The sequence below is a fragment of the Copadichromis virginalis genome, linkage group LG1, assembly GCF_057382275.1.
Source record: "Copadichromis virginalis isolate Kocher_CV1m ecotype Utaka linkage group LG1, C_Virginalis_male_GT1.1, whole genome shotgun sequence".
NCBI classification, from domain to species: Eukaryota; Metazoa; Chordata; class Actinopteri; order Cichliformes; family Cichlidae; genus Copadichromis; species Copadichromis virginalis.
Genome location: NC_140618.1, coordinates 18,496,611 through 18,514,177, shown reverse-complemented (window position 1 = coordinate 18,514,177; position 17,567 = coordinate 18,496,611). Strand labels below are relative to the sequence as shown.

At 37.5% G+C, this 17,567-nt stretch overlaps 2 protein-coding genes across 2 annotated transcripts in view; both read left to right on the top strand.

The window, feature by feature from the left end:
- The first annotated feature begins 29 nt into the window (after nt 1–29).
- cyba (cytochrome b-245, alpha polypeptide) lies at nt 30–3,509 on the top strand. The gene is made up of 6 exons (XM_085452908.1): nt 30–200; nt 454–523; nt 1,982–2,056; nt 2,144–2,227; nt 2,357–2,438; nt 2,846–3,509. The coding sequence occupies exons 1-6, from the start codon at nt 143–145 to the stop codon at nt 3,035–3,037; spliced, it is 561 nt and encodes a 186-aa protein (XP_085309034.1). The 5' UTR covers nt 30–142; the 3' UTR covers nt 3,038–3,509.
- Nucleotides 3,510–4,558: 1,049 nt separating this feature from the next.
- The window catches only part of tcf25 (TCF25 ribosome quality control complex subunit), a 94,697-nt gene continuing 81,688 nt past the window's right edge, over nt 4,559–17,567 (top strand). Inside the window, exons 1-6 of the mRNA XM_085452905.1 lie at nt 4,559–4,954; nt 6,343–6,489; nt 6,580–6,648; nt 6,773–6,897; nt 7,883–7,948; nt 8,080–8,162. Coding sequence (XP_085309031.1) covers nt 4,574–4,954; nt 6,343–6,489; nt 6,580–6,648; nt 6,773–6,897; nt 7,883–7,948; nt 8,080–8,162 — 871 coding nt within the window. The 5' untranslated portion in view covers nt 4,559–4,573. The remainder of the gene's footprint in view (nt 4,955–6,342; nt 6,490–6,579; nt 6,649–6,772; nt 6,898–7,882; nt 7,949–8,079; nt 8,163–17,567) is intronic.

Here is a 17,567-nt window from a genome sequence, read left to right as displayed (position 1 = left end):
CAAGCCTCGCCCTCTGACCTGCCCTCCTGCACCCCTCAAATCTCGTAAATACATTTTCTTCCTTGTAGAAACTATTATCACCGTCGGTAATCCACGCCGGAGGAGCTCCAGGAGGTTGCAGAGGTGCTGTTAGGTTAACATAATGGGGAAGATTGAGTGGGCGATGTGGGCTAATGAGCAGGCTTTGGCGTCGGGTCTAAGTGAGTATGAAAACTTTATTATTATGGAGGGAAAGGGGGGGCGGTATTTAGCGTGTTTCTTGTCTTATTCGGTTACATGAGCGGTTTAATTCAAACAGAATATTTTCAAAGGGAATTATACTTTTAGCCTCTTGTCTAGCTCATTTACAGAGTGTTTCTGACAACATAATAAAGCACAGTTTACCATCTCTTTGTTTGTGCAGTCTGCTGGAGTGTATAATTTTAATCTTATCTTCCTGTTTTCTTCTTTCAGTTCTCCTCACAGGAGGAATCGTAGGCGTTGCTGGACAGTTCAGAGGGTGGCAGTTTGCTGCTTATGCAGTGTATCCTTTATTTTCAGTTGTATTTTTTAATTGTGTCTGGATTTTTGGCTTATTAAGCTTTTTCTGTGTTGTAGAAATAATAATATGCTAAATAACTTAAAATAAAGTACAGATGTTATTTATGTCACAAAAATCTCGATTAGAACTGATATAAAGTATGTATTCAGGCTACAGTTTGCATACAGGAAGCTGACATACTTATAACAAGTAAATACATTATAGGCTACACAGCTAATACTAGAGCCTTTAGCTTTCTGGTCTGTATTGACGTGATAGAACAGATGATGTGATTCATCTGTCCTCCACTACATCTTAAACAGGCTCTGTTGGATTGAGGTGTGGTGATTGTGGAGGCCATTTTAAGTTCAAGAAACCAGTCTGAGACTGCGTAGTGCACTGCCCAAGTGAAATGAGCAATTACACTGTAGCCATGCAGGGACACATATGCTCATCAACAATACTCTGCTGTTACATTCAAATTATACTAAAACAGTAACGATTCGTTAAATGATGTGCCAAATTTTGACCCCACCATCTAAATGCTGCAGAAAGAGAGTCATCGCCAATCAACCAGGCAATATGTTTTTTCCAGCCATGCATGTCCACTCATGGGCCCACTGTGTGCTCTGTTTACTTTTCTTAGCTGCACAAATTGAAGCCCGTGTGGTCTAAAGCTGCTGACGACCATTTGCTTTTTCTTTGACAGATTTTGTGCTCAGAGATCCTTCTCTGCACAACATGTCATTTTAGTTTCTATTGCATTGTTGCTCAATCAGTGCAGCCATTCCTCTCCTATCTTTTCCATCAGGAAGTGTTTTCGCAGCTCAGTGGGTGAATTTTCTTTCTCTCTAAGGCTTATTTAAAGTTATTAATATATGTCAAAAGGCATTTTGTTCCGGCCTCATTAGTGACTGAATTGGTGTTTTTATTGACAAGCAGTTGAATGAGTGTTATTAATACAATAACTGTCAAATGTATATGATGCATCACACAGTATGTTAAGCACAATTATGCAGCAAGTTAACATCAAACCTGACCAAATGTTCTAGTATTATGGATTTAACCGATGCTGTGCTTAACAATGTTCACACTGACATGCAAGAACATTATTTCTTTTTATTCATTAATGGCAAAAATACAACATGGGAAAGTACTTTCTTTTCCCCCCAGTAGCTATTCTTATGAAATAATGGACATATTCTCTTTTGTATTAGAAACAATGCTCTCATTCATTATTGTCTTTGCCTGCTGAACCGCTCAGCATCACCAGTGTTTATCTCAATTTCACTTCTCAGACTTATCTCAGTGAGCATTCTTATCTGACTTCTTTTGGTCCTGTTGACTTAGTGCACTGTGTTTACTGATGATGATATATTGTTTCTGTTTTTATGTCTGTGTGACACTTTGCATGTAAATAAAGAACATTATTTTAAAGAAAACACCTTGACAGATAACTAGTGCTGCTGGGGTGTTTGTGTGTCTACTTGAGTATCCCAGAAGCAAGAGGGCCAAGGGCACGAGTGTGGAGAGAACGTAAGCAAACACTATTCATTTGGATGTGTGATGGACTTTAATGGACAAGTTCTAAGTTGCTCATGGTTGTGTCTTAATTTCTCTCAGAGGCCAGTACTGCTTCACTGTGTGCGTAAAAGCCTTTGGACCACTGACCAGGAACTACTATGTCAGGGCATTCTTACATGCTGCGTGAGTTCCTTATCTCAGCTGCTATCTTTGCCAAACAGCTTTCTATCACTGTCGATTAGTCAAGAATTATGACTTGGTTTATTTTGTCTTTTGTCATCAAATTCCTTTGTTTTTGTTTTTTTCCCTCAGCATCTGTGTACCTGGAGGTTTTATGCTTGCCACTGTTCTCGGATGTGTCTGCCTTGGCATTGCCAGCCTCATCTACCTTGCAGTAAGTTTGCAGCTTTTAACGCATTTATTTTTCTTTTGTCCAGCAAGTTAAATAACTTTTTGATAAAGTTGTTAACTGAAGCAGGAACTGGCCAGTTAGTGGAAACAAGGAAATAGCAACAAGGAACAGGTTGTTTCGTTACTGGCACCTCTGTTGAAAGATGTAGTTATGAAATCTGAACAGTTAGGGGTGTGACTGAATTCCTCAACACCTCTGTGGATCTCTGTGGAAGCTTTCGAGGTTGCACTGTTTATTTTTATATTTTCTAAACTACTGTGAGTGTCAAAGAAAAGGACCAGTAATAATAATCTTCCTAATTTTCAGACTTGAACAGTAACGTTCAGTCATGCTTAACTTAATCATCCACAAGCCAGTCATTGTTGATTTGTCATCTTCTTGCTTTGTAGGCCGCTATACGAGGCGAGCATTGGGAGCCCATTCTTCCACGGAAGGAGACCCGAAAACCAGTTGCACAGAGCATCAAGAATCCTCCTCAGAATCCACCACCAAGACCTCCTCCAGAGATGCGCAGGAAACAAGCAGGCGACCTTGAAAAATCAGCCTATGACAACCCCATGTCTGTTACTGATGATGAATAAGCAGTATAGCTTCAGTCCATAACCAGTTACAGTTGGAGTTTACTGGATTGTGTAACTCTGGATGAACAACGTTTTTCTGAAGTTTAGTGTTTCTGTTGACCGGGCAACAAGTTAGACACACACCTCCTTAACTCAACTCAACTAAGAAAAATGGGAGGAGAAAATGAAGGAAATAATTTGTTCAATGAAGAAAGAAAAATCAGACAACAGAATATAAATGTAAACACTGTAGCTGCTAAGTGTCATCCGCTAACAAATATTGTCAATTTGTTTTAAGTTGTTCTGCATCCAAAATAATTACACTGTGTTTTAACCCTTTACGTATTTCTTAAAAAGCAGCTCATCCCAATGCTGTTTAACAGGAATAAATTGACCTGCTGTTTTTGACTGTATCTGGCTGACATTAAGCCATTTATTAAACTTTTTGCTAGCATTTTCACTGTGTTGTAAATAAACTCATTTTATCCTTTGACTCATTATGTGTTGTAGGCGTATTCTTTAAATCTCTATTCTACAAGGTTTCTGTGGTAAATTATTTTAAGCAATGCAACTTCCCCATTTTGCAAATGTACACAATTTCAATATGTCAGAATTTCCCTTTCTTGTCTCAGCTGTTTCTTTCTTCTTCTGCATTTTTGTCATATTGCCATCAATTGTTGGCTTACAAAGGGAAAAAAATCTTAGGATCATTCATTTGGTTTAGGTGCTGGTTGTCAGACAAGTTCTGCATGTTTATGTATTGTATTATATCTTTTGTTACCCCTCATGTTTTATGAATAATGCATACTGTCAGATGATAATCCATGGGTACAGTTGTTCTTCATTTTAGTTTGGGGCCTAGCACTAATGTACAGTGTTTGATCTATTTAAAAGCATTTTTAATGTATATGTTGTATTTTTAAAATAATCATCAAGACAATATGATTCATATTCAATTTAATGTCCTTAAATCGGCGTATTTTCACGGGTTCTTTATGCTGCTAGAAAAGTTGTTTGTCTTGTTTATAAAGTAGGTTAATTCTGCCACCTCCTGTTCAACGAGAGAACTACAAACGAAGTTGTGCTGCATTAGATGTTGATCCAAAGGCAAAGTAAGACTAGTTATGAAATCAGTTTCGTTGATTCATTTGTTATTTTTCAAATCATTCAAAAGAAATTATAAAACAACTGATCTTAATTGTAATGCTCATGATTTTTCTTTAAATAATGAAATAAGTGTGGAAAATCTATAGAAACACATAACTTAACAAATGTCAAAATAAGTTCAACTCGTATGAAATTCAGATGTAGGTCATATAAACACATTTTACAAGTTCTGATAATTTATCGATAAATCTAGCGTCATTAATTGCGCAAGTTATTTAAATTGCATAGCTTTTAATGGCTTGGGTTGTGTATTCCCTAGTAGACATATCTTGCTCTCCCATCCTCTGTCTTGCTAGTTTGACAATTTATTGCGTGCCTGTTCCTGTTCTTACGTACTTTGCGTAGTGACAGTTTTATATTTATTGTTGCAATTCCTCATCTATCCTATGGATGGCAGTAACACACGGAGAAGCGCAGAAACATTTCGATGAAGAAGAAAAGGAACCCAATGGAATTCGTCCTCAGTTCATTAGTCTGCTGTGTCTGTCTGCTAGCAAAACAACAGTTTTAGTCGTTAATATTCAAGTGTATGTACCTCATGAGTATCAGAGAATGTCTACCCGGGCTCTTCGAAGGCTTAAAGGGAAACAGCGAGGCCAGGAGGCGTTAGACTTGGGGGATCTAACTTTAGGTGACACCTCGGAGGAGCAGGCTGAGGCTGAAGAGGAGCAGTTGGACACGGCTAACGTTTCTCCTTCCAACAAGAAAAGTGACGGCCGAAAGGCAAAGAAAAGCAAGGCTCAGAAAAATTTCAGCAACATTTACGAGTTGGTAAGGTGACGGTGTAACCCACCAACTCATGCTTATCATGAAGTTAGCATAAAGTTAGTGTCTTAATGGCAGCTGTTTACGGCTAGCTCTCTCTGGACTAGCCGTATGACATGATGCCCAGCTGGCTGTCGCTTTAGAAAATCGTCCAAATGTAGGCTCTGTCTATACCATCAGAACGAACACCGCCAGAAAAGGTCTGGTATTTGTTTTCAGCGCGTCACTATTCTTTTAAAACTTACCTTTAAAATGCCCTGTACGGCTGATTGCACATGGACCGACAATCGACAGCTGTCGGTGTGATTCCTCATCAACACGAACATAATCCTAGTGGGTTGGGAGTCGTACAGGCGCTGCCTTTTGTACTTACTTCTACTTATTGTGAGACCGTGTTTAATATAACTAACTGAAACCTACAGTGCTGTGAAAAAGTATCTGATCCCTTCCTGATTCCCCCCCTATTTGTCACACTAACATGTTTTTGGAAACTTTGGTTTAATTTTACTTGACAACCAGGCTTGATTACTGCCAGACCTGTTGAATCAATAAATCACTTAGATGAAACTGAACCTGTCAGACAAAGTGTAGTATGTAGGTTAAAAGATCTCAAAACTCAACACAGTGTGCTACCATCTAAAGAAACTAAAGAACAGATGAGAAACAAAGGTGGAAAGGTGTTACCAAGCCCTCTTAAGGCCACAGTGAGTGTCATTATTCATAGGTTAAGAAAACCTGCCACAGTGGTGAACTTGGAGTGGCTGGCCAACAAAAATCACTCCATCTGTAACTCATCCAGGAGGCCACAAAAGAGCCCAGAACATCATCTAAAGAACTGCGGGCATCACTTGCCTCAGTCTGAGATGCTTTGGCATGACCTTAAATAGGCCAGTAATGCTTGAAAACCCTGTGAATTATAACCACAGTTGAAGAATTATTCCATGGCAATGTGAAAGACTCATTCCCACTTTGCGGTTCTTGCTGCCATGGGTGGCACAACCAGTTATTAAATTTAGGGCTAATTACTTTTTCATAGGACAATAACTTGTCTTAACTTAAGGCCATGAAGGAAAAATATTTCTGTCACAGTGTCACCAGCATTAAAGGGTTTCTTTTGTTTGTTTGTTTTTAATTTTCAGCTCATTTCATATCAATACTGTTTACATAGATCAGTTTATTTAAATTCTCCATTGATCAGAATAGAACTAAAAATATGAACTCCTCCCACAATTTAAGTCACAATTCACCCACAAGCTGTGGTTAAAATGTCATCTTAATATACCTTCTCATCATGAACACAGACTTTCGTGTATTAGGTATTGTTTTGTGTTGGAGTTGTAGCTGTGCCGTGTTGTGACGGGATGCTTTCAGTGCCAATGTCCTATTTTTACCAGATCGGTAGTACAGACATCGAAGGAGAAAAAATTTCAGCTGATGAAGAGGCAGAGAAACCAAACAGAAACAAAACAAGCGACCCAGCAAAGAATGACAATAGAGACACCGATAAACTGGATCAAAAGCACGAGGAAGAGTCAGCCAAGGTAAAATGAAAACAAAGCAACAGTGATGCACTTCTGCAGTCTTCTAGGTCCGTGGAAATCTGATCTTATTGTGCATCTTCTCTTTAACAGCCCCCTGGAGACAGAGTTAAAAAGAAGAAGAAGAAGAAAAAGACAAAAGTGACATCAGAAGATGGACAGGTAACATATTTACTATATACACTATTTATTTAATTAATGCTTCAGAATCAGAAGCTAAACTCACAGTATGCATAACTTGATCCCCTCTTTTTGAACTGACTGTGTGTATGTGCTTTACATTCAGGAGGCTGCAGCAGATGATAACATTGATTTATTGCTGGAAAACTTGGAGCAGTCTAACGGTCTGAGTTTGCAAAATGACGATTCTGGAGTGTCAGACAGAAGACCTGTGCTACATGTGGAGCACAGGTGAGGACATGTTTGATCAAGACATCAAAAATGGCACAAAATGATCCTAATAACACACATTAGGATCATTTTTCATTAACCAAACCTGACCAGCAAGGTGGCAGAAGCATTTATCTTTCTATATATATTTGTACACAAAAATCAGTTTTTTTAGCATACTGCATTAGTTAGAAAATAATAACAAAAAATTCATTCATTTTATAGCTTTAGGATTTTTTTTTAAACAGTGGACAGCTGAAATTCCTTGATTTAGTCAGTTTTAGGTTGGTTTGTTTAGTTTTTAGCCTCAAACATAATTTCTGTGATTCTGAAATGCTGCCATGTGGTGGCGCTTGGCTCACAGAAGAAAAACAAAACACAATAAGGCCATTAGTCGTTCGGATTGTACAACAGTTTATTAATACCAAAGTGCAAAAAGTTAAAATGGTTTAGAAAATGTTGCACAAGACAAATCACCAGTGTTGGTGGCAAAGCATCATTTGTTCCTTTCTGCATTAAAAGACTGTTACAGAACAAACACTTTTTTGTACCAGTAAGTCAGCTGGGTGGTTCCAAATAAATGTGCAAATTCTGCACTGTCAAATTATAATGTTAAGGTGATTAACAGCCACTGAGACATTTCCACTCAACTGTATTTTTCCTGTGGCTTTTGTGAGAACCTTATTTGCTGCTTTCAACTCGCAAAAATACAGTTAATCGTGTGAAACTCGTCTGTGCCCAAAGCAGTAAACAATTACACTGATGACCTGGTTTTATTTTGGTTCTGTACTCTGACTGATATAAAGTCAGCTTTGAAATCGGGTGTGCTTCTGGTACGACCACTTCTTAATCTCAACACTTATATGGTGTGTTTCTCATGGTCCTCAGTGAAATTGTCTGCTGTATGATATTGTTTTGAAATTGAACTTGGATTTAACTGGAATGCATTTCTTCTACCAGTTCAAAGTGAATTTCATTTTCATTTTGAATTTCTGTGGTAACTCAGGAATCTCAACTCTGAGACGGAGCTGAAGAGATATTTTGGGGCTCGAGCTGTTCTAGGGGATCAAAGGTAATAGCAAAACCTTTTTTTTTCTTTTTCTTTTTTTTTTTTTAAAAAGTAGTCAGTGCCACTTTTTTAAACAAGTAAATGAATTATATCATCTATAGTTTAAAATATAATCTTGCACTTTTTTTTGTTAGGCCTCGACAGAGAAACAGACAGTTTCACCGTAGCACTTGGATGACCAGTCCAAAGGACAGCTGGCCTCGCTTCAGCCGCCCAGGTATACTTTTATATATTAATTAATCATAAGGAATTTTATGTGGCGTGATTTGCTGATAATTTCAGTAATACTTTTAATGATGCTGATCAAAGGTTGACTTTGTGTGTCGCATGCTGCTGTTTGAAACTAAAACATGAAAAGTTTCGTGATTACCTAATGGTTATTTTGGGATACGATTCAAATGCCAAAACACCCACAAGAACACTACTGATGACACTCAGTGTATAGGCAGCTTTCTGTGTAAATAAATGTTTAGTTAGATTGGTGCACATGTGTTTTTCAGTTGTCCCAGGATGAGGACAGTTTTGCCTGTTAAGCTCTTATATGACACAGCAAAAGCAGAAGACACACAAAAGCACACATAGCTGTGATAAATTAGTTTCTACAGCAATTTATATCAATCAAAAGCTCCTGATCTATTCTCTTTTAACTATACATAATTCAAGCTGACAGGCACATAATGGTGTTAAGACCTTTTCATGCTACTTTATCTTGTAGTTTGAAGGAATTACATTTAGGGTAAAAGTTCTAAACTGTGCTAGTTATAATAGATATTTAGGTGTAACATGTAGTGAATGTTATTTGATACTCCCATCGTAAGACCACCTCATTGCGAATAGGGCTGCCACGATTTGTCGACTAGTCACGATTACGTCGACTATCAAAATCGTCGACGACTGATTTAATAGTCGACGTGTCGTTTGAAGCTTTGTAAGATCGCAAAAGACGCAGGAATAATAGCAGGATTTAAGAGTGTAACTAGAAAGTGCATTTTCTGAAGAAACTGCAGTGTGAATGCTTGAATCTGAATGTATGCACTGAAATGAAATAATTACTGAATTTAAGTTAAAAATTTTGAATGAGATTAAAAAAAAACCCCGAATTTAACCTGAAAACAAAAGTGCTGAACTGCTAAAAGCTGAAGGTTACACAGAAGAAGAAGTTGGAAAAAAGCTGAAAATGTTTTAATTGTAAATTAGAAAAACCTAAGAAATGAGAAAAGAACATTTAGAGTCAGAAAACATCTGAAAGAATATTAAAAGGTCATATTCTTTGAATCACTGAATGACTAAAATGTGATCCCTCCACTTGGATCCACACAGTTTAAAAAGTTTAAATGTCTGAGCTTTGAAAGACAAGATGTTGGAAAGAGAACAACGATGGCGACGTTTTGAGGGTAAAATGATGGCTGTAACACTGTGGACACAGCAGCAGTTGAAAGAGAAGTGTTTAAGATGAATCTTGGCAGAGTGAGAGAGAGAGCTCGTTAAGCAGGCAGGTGTGAGCCTGGTTGCTATAGTGACTGCACCCAATGGCTCCATACACACGACACAGACATGCACCTCACTTTTGCTGCTTAAAATGAACAGAAAAGTCAGGCCGAAACAAATCGTTCCCATATGAAAAGTACAAGTCGTATTGACGAAATTCTTTCACCGTGAGCGACAGCAATGTCTAGTCTACTGAATTCTCAGTTTTCATGCCTGTGGAGTTTATTATATGGACGTGGTGACAGTGGAAAGACACCATGCTCTTCTGATTTTCAAAAGAACCTTCTGAGCCATTTTAACATTAGAGTCTATGGAAGAGTTGGAGGGAGGAGGCTGTGCATTGGTGACATTTATGAAAGAACCATAACACCTAGGACAATAGTAAACACATTGGATGAAAGAGGACAGCGATGGCTACGTTTTGAGGGTAAAATGGTGGCTGTAGAGCAAACGCTGCGGACACAGCAGCAGTTTTAAAAAATATTTTAAGATTAATTTTTTTGCTCCTCTCACTCTAGCAGTTGAGCTGCCTCACTCTAGCCCCAACATTCCGTCCCATACACACCCATTATAAACTCTGAAACGGGTGAAAAAACATCATGAAACTTAAACTGGAACTGAAGAAAAAGTATAATAGATATTGAAAAGATAAATGCAAGTTGAATAGTTGAATGTCTTGTCTTCGTTTTAAAGTTTGAATGGTGGCTCTATGTCAATGTATGTGGAAGTAGTAAGAGTTTAAAAATGAGTAAGTTGAATGAGGATTTGAAGGGTCTCCCCATTGAAATACATTATAAATTTTTGTTGAATAAAGTTGAATAAAATTAAAAATATAAATGTTAAAAATATGAAAAATGGAAGCAGTGTTGTCCAAAAGAATAGGAATCTAACGGTGTTGGAATGGTTTTTCTAAGTTGAACGGTTTTGAAGGAGTAGGATTACAAAAAACGTACGGAATACAGAATAAACTAGAAAGTGCATTTTCTGAAGAAACTGCAGTGTGAATGCTTGAATCTGAATGTATGCACTGAAATGAATTAATTACTGAATTTAAGTTAAAAATCTTGAATGAGATAAAAAAAGAAAACCCCGAATTTAACCTGAAAACAAAAGTGCTGAACTGCTAAAAGCTGAAGGTTACACAGAAGAAGAAGTTGGAAAAAAGCTGAAAATGTTTTAATTGTAAATTAGAAAAACCTAAGAAATGAGAAAAGAACATTTAGAGTCAGAAAACATCTGAAAGAATATTAAAAGGTCATATTCTTTGAATCACTGAATGACTCAAATGTGATCCCTCCACTTGGACCCACACAGTTTAAAAAGTTTACATCTCTGAGCTTTGAAAGACAAGATGTTGGAAAAAGAACAACGATGGCGACGTTTTGAGGGTAAAATGATGGCTTTAACACTGTGGACACAGCAGCAGTTGAAAGAGAAGTGTTTAAGATGAATTTTGGCAGAGTGGCAGAGAGAGCTCGTTAAGCAGGCAGGTGTGAGCCTGGTTGCTATAGTGACCGCACCCAATGGCTCCATACACACGGACACAGACATGCACCTCACTTTTGCTGCTTAAAATGAACAGAAAAGTCAGGCCGAAACAAATCGTTCCCAAATGAAAAGTAAAAGTCGTATTGACAAAATTCTTTCACTGTGAGCGACAGCAATGTCTAGTCTACTGAATTCTCAGTTTTCATGTCTGTGGAGTTTATTATATGGACGTGGTGACAGTGGAAAGACACCATGCTCTTCTGATTTTCAAACGAACCTTCTAAGCCATTTTAACATTAGAGTCTATGGAAGAGTTGGAGGGAGGAGGCTGTGCATTGGTGACATTGATGAAAGAACCATAACACCTAGTACAATAGTAAACACATTGGATGAAAGAGGACAGCCATGGCTACGTTTTGAGGGTAAAATCATACCTGTAGAGCAAACGCTGTGGACACAGCAGCAGTTTTAAAAAAGATTTTAAGATTAATTTTTTTGCTCCTCTCACTCTAGCAGTTGAGCTGCCTCACTCTAGCCCCAACATTCCGTCCCATACACACCCATTATAAACTCTGAAACGGGTGAAAAAACATCATGAAACTTAAACTGGAACTGAAGACAAAGCATAATAGATATTGAAAAGATAAATGCAAGTTGAATAGTTGAATGTCTTGTCTTCGTTTTAAAGTTTGAATGGTGGCTCTATGTCAATGTATGTGGAAGTAGTAAGAGTTTAAAAATGAGTAAGTTGAATGAGGATTTGAAGGGTCTCCCCATTGAAATACATTATAAATTTTTGTTGAATAAAGTTGAATAAAATTAAAAATATAAATGTTAAAAATATGAAAAATGGAAGCAGTGTTGTCCAAAAGAATAGGAATCTAACGGTGTTGGAATGGTTTTTCTAAGTTGAACGGTTTTGAAGGAGTAGGATTACAAAAAACGTACGGAATACAGAATAAAATATAATAATAATAATAAAGATTACAACAACAATACTGTGAATGCTTTTCAAGCATTCACACTAAATATAATAATAACTAGAAAAATTTGCATTTCCTGCGAAAATGCAGTGTGGATGCTTAAAGCTGAAGCTGTATGCAAAAACTAGCTGAAAAAGCTGAAAAGTTGCAGAAATTGTAAAAACTTTGCAGAAGCAAAAGAAGTTTGCTAAAATGGAATAACTTAGCAGAACTGCAATATCTTAGAGGAAACATAATACTTGGCAGAAATACAATAGCATAGCAGAATTTAGCAGAAATATTGTAACTTACCAGAAACATGATAACTTCTCAAAAATACAAGAATTTAGGAGAAATAGTATAAGATAACAGAAAGAATATATTTAGCCAAAAATACTTAAACATTACAGAAACACTATGATTTAGAAAAATAGTACAAAAGAGCAGAAATATTGTGATTTACCAGAGACACTGTGATGAACTATGAATATTGTAATTTTAAATTAAGACTATGTTTTAGCACAAATATTATAATTTGGCAGAAATACTATAATTTAGCACAAATACTATAAAAAGCAGAAATACTATAATTTAGCAGAAATACTATATTAAACACAAACCCTATAAAAAGCAGAAATACTGTACTATGATTTGGTAGAAAAAACTATAATTAATCAGAAATACTATATTTGGCAGAAATACGGTATTTGGCACAAATCTTATAAAATAGCAGAAATAGTATGATTTAGCACAATAGTAATAACTTAAACAGAAAAATTGGAAAAGCAAAAATGGACAGCTGAAAAAATGATGAACATGCTGAAGGTCCCTCAACTATACTTGTTAAATGAAAAAAATCAGCAAAAAAATCTATAACAGCCACACAATCACAAATATGTACACATGAGGAAACACACATGCACAGAGAGACACACACACACAAGATCCAATTCAGTCAACCAGTCTAAATATATTGAATTTGAATCTTAGAATGAGATCATCCCATTAAAAGCCTTTCTCTCTCTCTCTCTCTCTGTCTCACACACACACACACACACACACACACACACACACACACACACAGGGAGAGAAAAGTGAGTTTCTAGGTCAGCCTGGGAGCTGCTGAATTTGAATCCACCAATCAGAGAGCCTGTGCACTCTTTCCCTCCAAAACAGGTGCATCCTTTTTACACACGCAGCACAGAGAGACACAGGATCATTGCAGTCTATTTCTCATAATGACGACTCCCCTCAAACAAATGACCATAATTTCCTAACCGTAGGAGCTAGAACGGTCATTCTTACACCGTTTTGTTCAGAAGAGATGGGGGAATCTTCAAGTGTTGACAATTTATCATTAAAATATGAATTTTTAGAGATATATGACACGGATGACTTGTTGACTTAGAAGCCACGAATTCCCCAATATGCAAATTTGAATACCTGGAGCCCACATACATGATTGGCTGGCTTAGAAGCCATGAAGTCCCCAATATGCAAATTTGAATGCCTCAGGACACATATATGATTGGCTGGGAAACCGTGCAGGGCCTGATTTGAAAATTTGAATGTCTAAGTCCTCACAGAGGATTGGCTGCCTGGGGACTTGGCAGAAATATATAAAAATAGTATGATTAAGCATAAATACTACATTTAGTAGAAATACTATGTTTTAGCACAAATCCTATAAAAAGCAGAAATACTGTACTATGATTTAGTAGAAAAACTATAATTAATCAGAAATACTATATTTGGCAGAAATACTATATTTTGCACAAATCTTATGAAATAGCAGAAACAGTATGATTTAGCACAATAGTAATAACTTAAACAGAAAAACTGGAAAAGCAAAATGGACAGCTGAAAAAATGCTGAACATGCTGAGGGTCCCTCAAATATACTTGTTAAATGAAAAAAATCAGCAAAAAAATCTATAACAGCCACAAAATCACAAATATGTACACATAAGGAAACACACATGCACAGAGAGATTCAGTCACCCAGTCTAAATATATTAAATTAGAATCTTAGAATGAGATCATCCCATTAAAAGCCTCTCTCTCTCTCTCTCTCTCTCACACACACACACACACACACACACACACACACACACACACACACACACACAGACAGACAGACACAGAGGGAGAGAGCTGCCACCAATCAGAGTGGCTGTTTACTTTTTCCCGCCAAAACAGGTGCATCCTTTTTACACACGCAGCACAGAGAGGCACAGGATTATTGCAGTCTATTTCTCATAGTGACGACTCCCCTCAAACAAATGACCATAATTTCCTAACCGTATTCAATTCAATTCAATTCAATTTTATTTATATAGCGCCAAATCACAACAAAAGTCGCCTCAAGGCGCTTCATAGATACAGAGAAAAACCCAACAATCATATGACCCCCTATGAGCAAGCACTTTGGCGACAGTGGGAAGGAAAAACTCCCTTTTAACAGGAAGAAACCTCCGGCAGAACCAGGCTCAGGGAGGGGCGGCCATCTGCTGCGACCGGTTGGGGTGAGAGAAGGAAGACAGGATAAAGACATGCTGTGGAAGAGAGACAGAGGTTAATAACAGATATGATTCAATGCAGAGAGGTCTATTAATACATAGTGAGTGAGAAAGGTGACTGGAAAGGAAAAACTCAATGCATCATGGGAATCCCCCGGCAGCCTACATCTATTGCAGCATAACAAAGGGAGGATTCAGGGTCACCTGGTCCAGCCCTAACTATATGCTTTAGAAAAAAGGAAAGTTTTAAGCCTAATCTTAAAAGTAGAGATAGTGTCTGTCTCCCGAATCCAAACTGGAAGCTGGTTCCACAGAAGAGGGGCCTGAAAACTGAAGGCTCTCCCTCCCATTCTACTTTTAAATACTCTAGGAACAACAAGTAGGCCTGCAGAGCGAGAGCGGAGTGCTCTAATAGGGTGATATGGTACTACAAGGTCATTAAGATAAGATGGGGCCTGATTATTTAAGACCTTGTATGTGAGGAGCAGGATTTTGAATTCAATTCTGGATTTAACAGGAAGCCAATGAAGGGAAGCCAAAACAGGAGAAATATGCTCTCTCTTTCTAGTCCCTGTCAGGACTCTTGCTGCAGCATTTTGGATTAGCTGAAGGCTTTTCAGTGAGTTTTTTGGACATCCTGATAATAATGAATTACAGTAGTCCAGCCTGGAAGTAATAAATGCATGAACTAGTTTTTCAGCGTCACTCTGAGACAGGATATTTCTAATTTTAGAGATGTTGCGCAAATGGAAGAAAGCAGTCTTACATATTTGTTTAATATGTGCGTTGAAGGACATGTCCTGGTCAAAAATGACCAGGGGCTAGAGCGGTCATTCTTACACCGTTTTGTTCAGAAGAGATGGGGGAATCTTCCAGTTTTAACAATTTATCATTAAAATGTGAATTTTTAGAGATATATGACATGGATGACTTGTTGACTTAGAAGCCACGAATTCCCCCAATATGCAAATTTGAATGCCTGAGGCCACATATATGATTGGCTGCCTGGGAAGCCGTGCAGGCCCTGATTTGTGGATTTGAATTCCTCAGCCCTCAGATATGATTGGCTGGCTTAGAAGCCATGAAGGCCCCAATATGCAAATTTGAATGCCTCAGGACACATATATGATTGGCTGGGAAACCGTGCAGGCCCTGATTTGAAAATTTGAATGTCTAAGTCCTCACAGAGGATTGGCTGCCTGGGGACCTGGCAGAAATATATAGAAATACTATGATTAAGCATAAATACTACATTTAGTAGAAATACTATGTTTTAGCACAAATACTATAAAAAGCAGAAATACTATAATTTAGCAGAAATACTATATTAAGCACAAATCCTATAAAAAGCAGAAATACTATATTAAGCACAAATTCTATAAAAAGCAGAAATACTATATTAAGCACAAATTCTATAAAAAGCAGAAATACTATATTAAGCACAAATCCTATTAAAAGCAGAAATACTATATTAAGCACAAATCTTATAAAATAGAAGAAAAAGTATGATTTAGCACAATAGTAATAAGTTAAACAGAAAAATTGGAAAAGCAAAATGGACAGCTGAAAAAATGCTGAACATGCTGAGGGTCCCTCAAATATACTTGTTAAATGAAAAAATCTGCAAAAAAATGCACAGGGAGAGAGAAGTAAGTTTCTAGGTCAGCCTGGGAGCTGCTGAATTTGAATCCACCAATCAGAGAGCCTGTGTACTTTTTCCCGCCAAAACAGGTGCATCTTTTTACACACGCAGCAGAGAGAGGCACAGGATTATTGCAGCCTATTTCTCATAGTGAGGACTCCCCTCAAACAAATGACCATAATTTCTAAACCGTAGGGGCTAGAGCGGTCATTCTTACACCGTTTTGTTCAGAAGAGATGGGGGAATCTTCCAGTGTTAACAATTTATCATTAAAATGTGAATTTTTAGAGATATACGACATGGATGACTTGTTGACTTAGAAGCCACGAATTCCCCCAATATGCAAATTTGAATGCCTGAGGCCACATATATGATTGGCTGGCTGGGAAGCCGTGCAGGCCCTGATTTGTGGATTTGAATTCCTCAGCCCTCAGATATGATTGGCTGGCTTAGAAGCCATGAAGGCCCCAATATGCAAATTTGAATGCCTCAGGACACATATATGATTGGCTGGGAAACCGTGCAGGCCCTGATTTGAAAATTTGAATGTCTAAGTCCTCACAGAGGATTGGCTGCCTGGGGACCTGGCAGAAATATATAGAAATACTATGATTAAGCATAAATACTACATTTAGTAGAAATACTATGTTTTAGCACAAATACTATAAAAAGCAGAAATACTATAATTTAGCAGAAATACTATATTAAGCACAAATCCTATAAAAAGCAGAAATACTATATTAAGCACAAATTCTATAAAAAGCAGAAATACTATATTAAGCACAAATTCTATAAAAAGCAGAAATACTATATTAAGCACAAATCCTATTAAAAGCAGAAATACTATATTAAGCACAAATCTTATAAAATAGAAGAAAAAGTATGATTTAGCACAATAGTAATAAGTTAAACAGAAAAATTGGAAAAGCAAAATGGACAGCTGAAAAAATGCTGAACATGCTGAGGGTCCCTCAAATATACTTGTTAAATGAAAAAATCTGCAAAAAAATGCACAGGGAGAGAGAAGTAAGTTTCTAGGTCAGCCTGGGAGCTGCTGAATTTGAATCCACCAATCAGAGAGCCTGTGTACTTTTTCCCGCCAAAACAGGTGCATCTTTTTACACACGCAGCAGAGAGAGGCACAGGATTATTGCAGCCTATTTCTCATAGTGAGGACTCCCCTCAAACAAATGACCATAATTTCTAAACCGTAGGGGCTAGAGCGGTCATTCTTACACCGTTTTGTTCAGAAGAGATGGGGGAATCTTCCAGTGTTAACAATTTATCATTAAAATGTGAATTTTTAGAGATATACGACATGGATGACTTGTTGACTTAGAAGCCACGAATTCCCCCAATATGCAAATTTGAATGCCTGAGGCCACATATATGATTGGCTGCCTGGGAAGCCGTGCAGGCCCTGATTTGTGGATTTGAATTCCTCAGCCCTCAGATATGATTGGCTGGCTTAGAAGCCATGAAGGCCCCAATATGCAAATTTGAATGCCTCAGGACACATATATG

Bases quoted from the DNA above. Each gene is read 5' to 3' on its own strand.
- cyba (XM_085452908.1), top strand. From the start codon at position 143: ATGGGGAAGATTGAGTGGGCGATGTGGGCTAATGAGCAGGCTTTGGCG. The intron at 524-1,981 runs GTATCCTTTATT...ACAGATAACTAG, and splicing joins CAGTTTGCTGCTTATGCAGT to TGCTGCTGGGGTGTTTGTGT. The intron at 2,228-2,356 runs GTGAGTTCCTTA...TTTTTCCCTCAG, and splicing joins AGGGCATTCTTACATGCTGC to CATCTGTGTACCTGGAGGTT.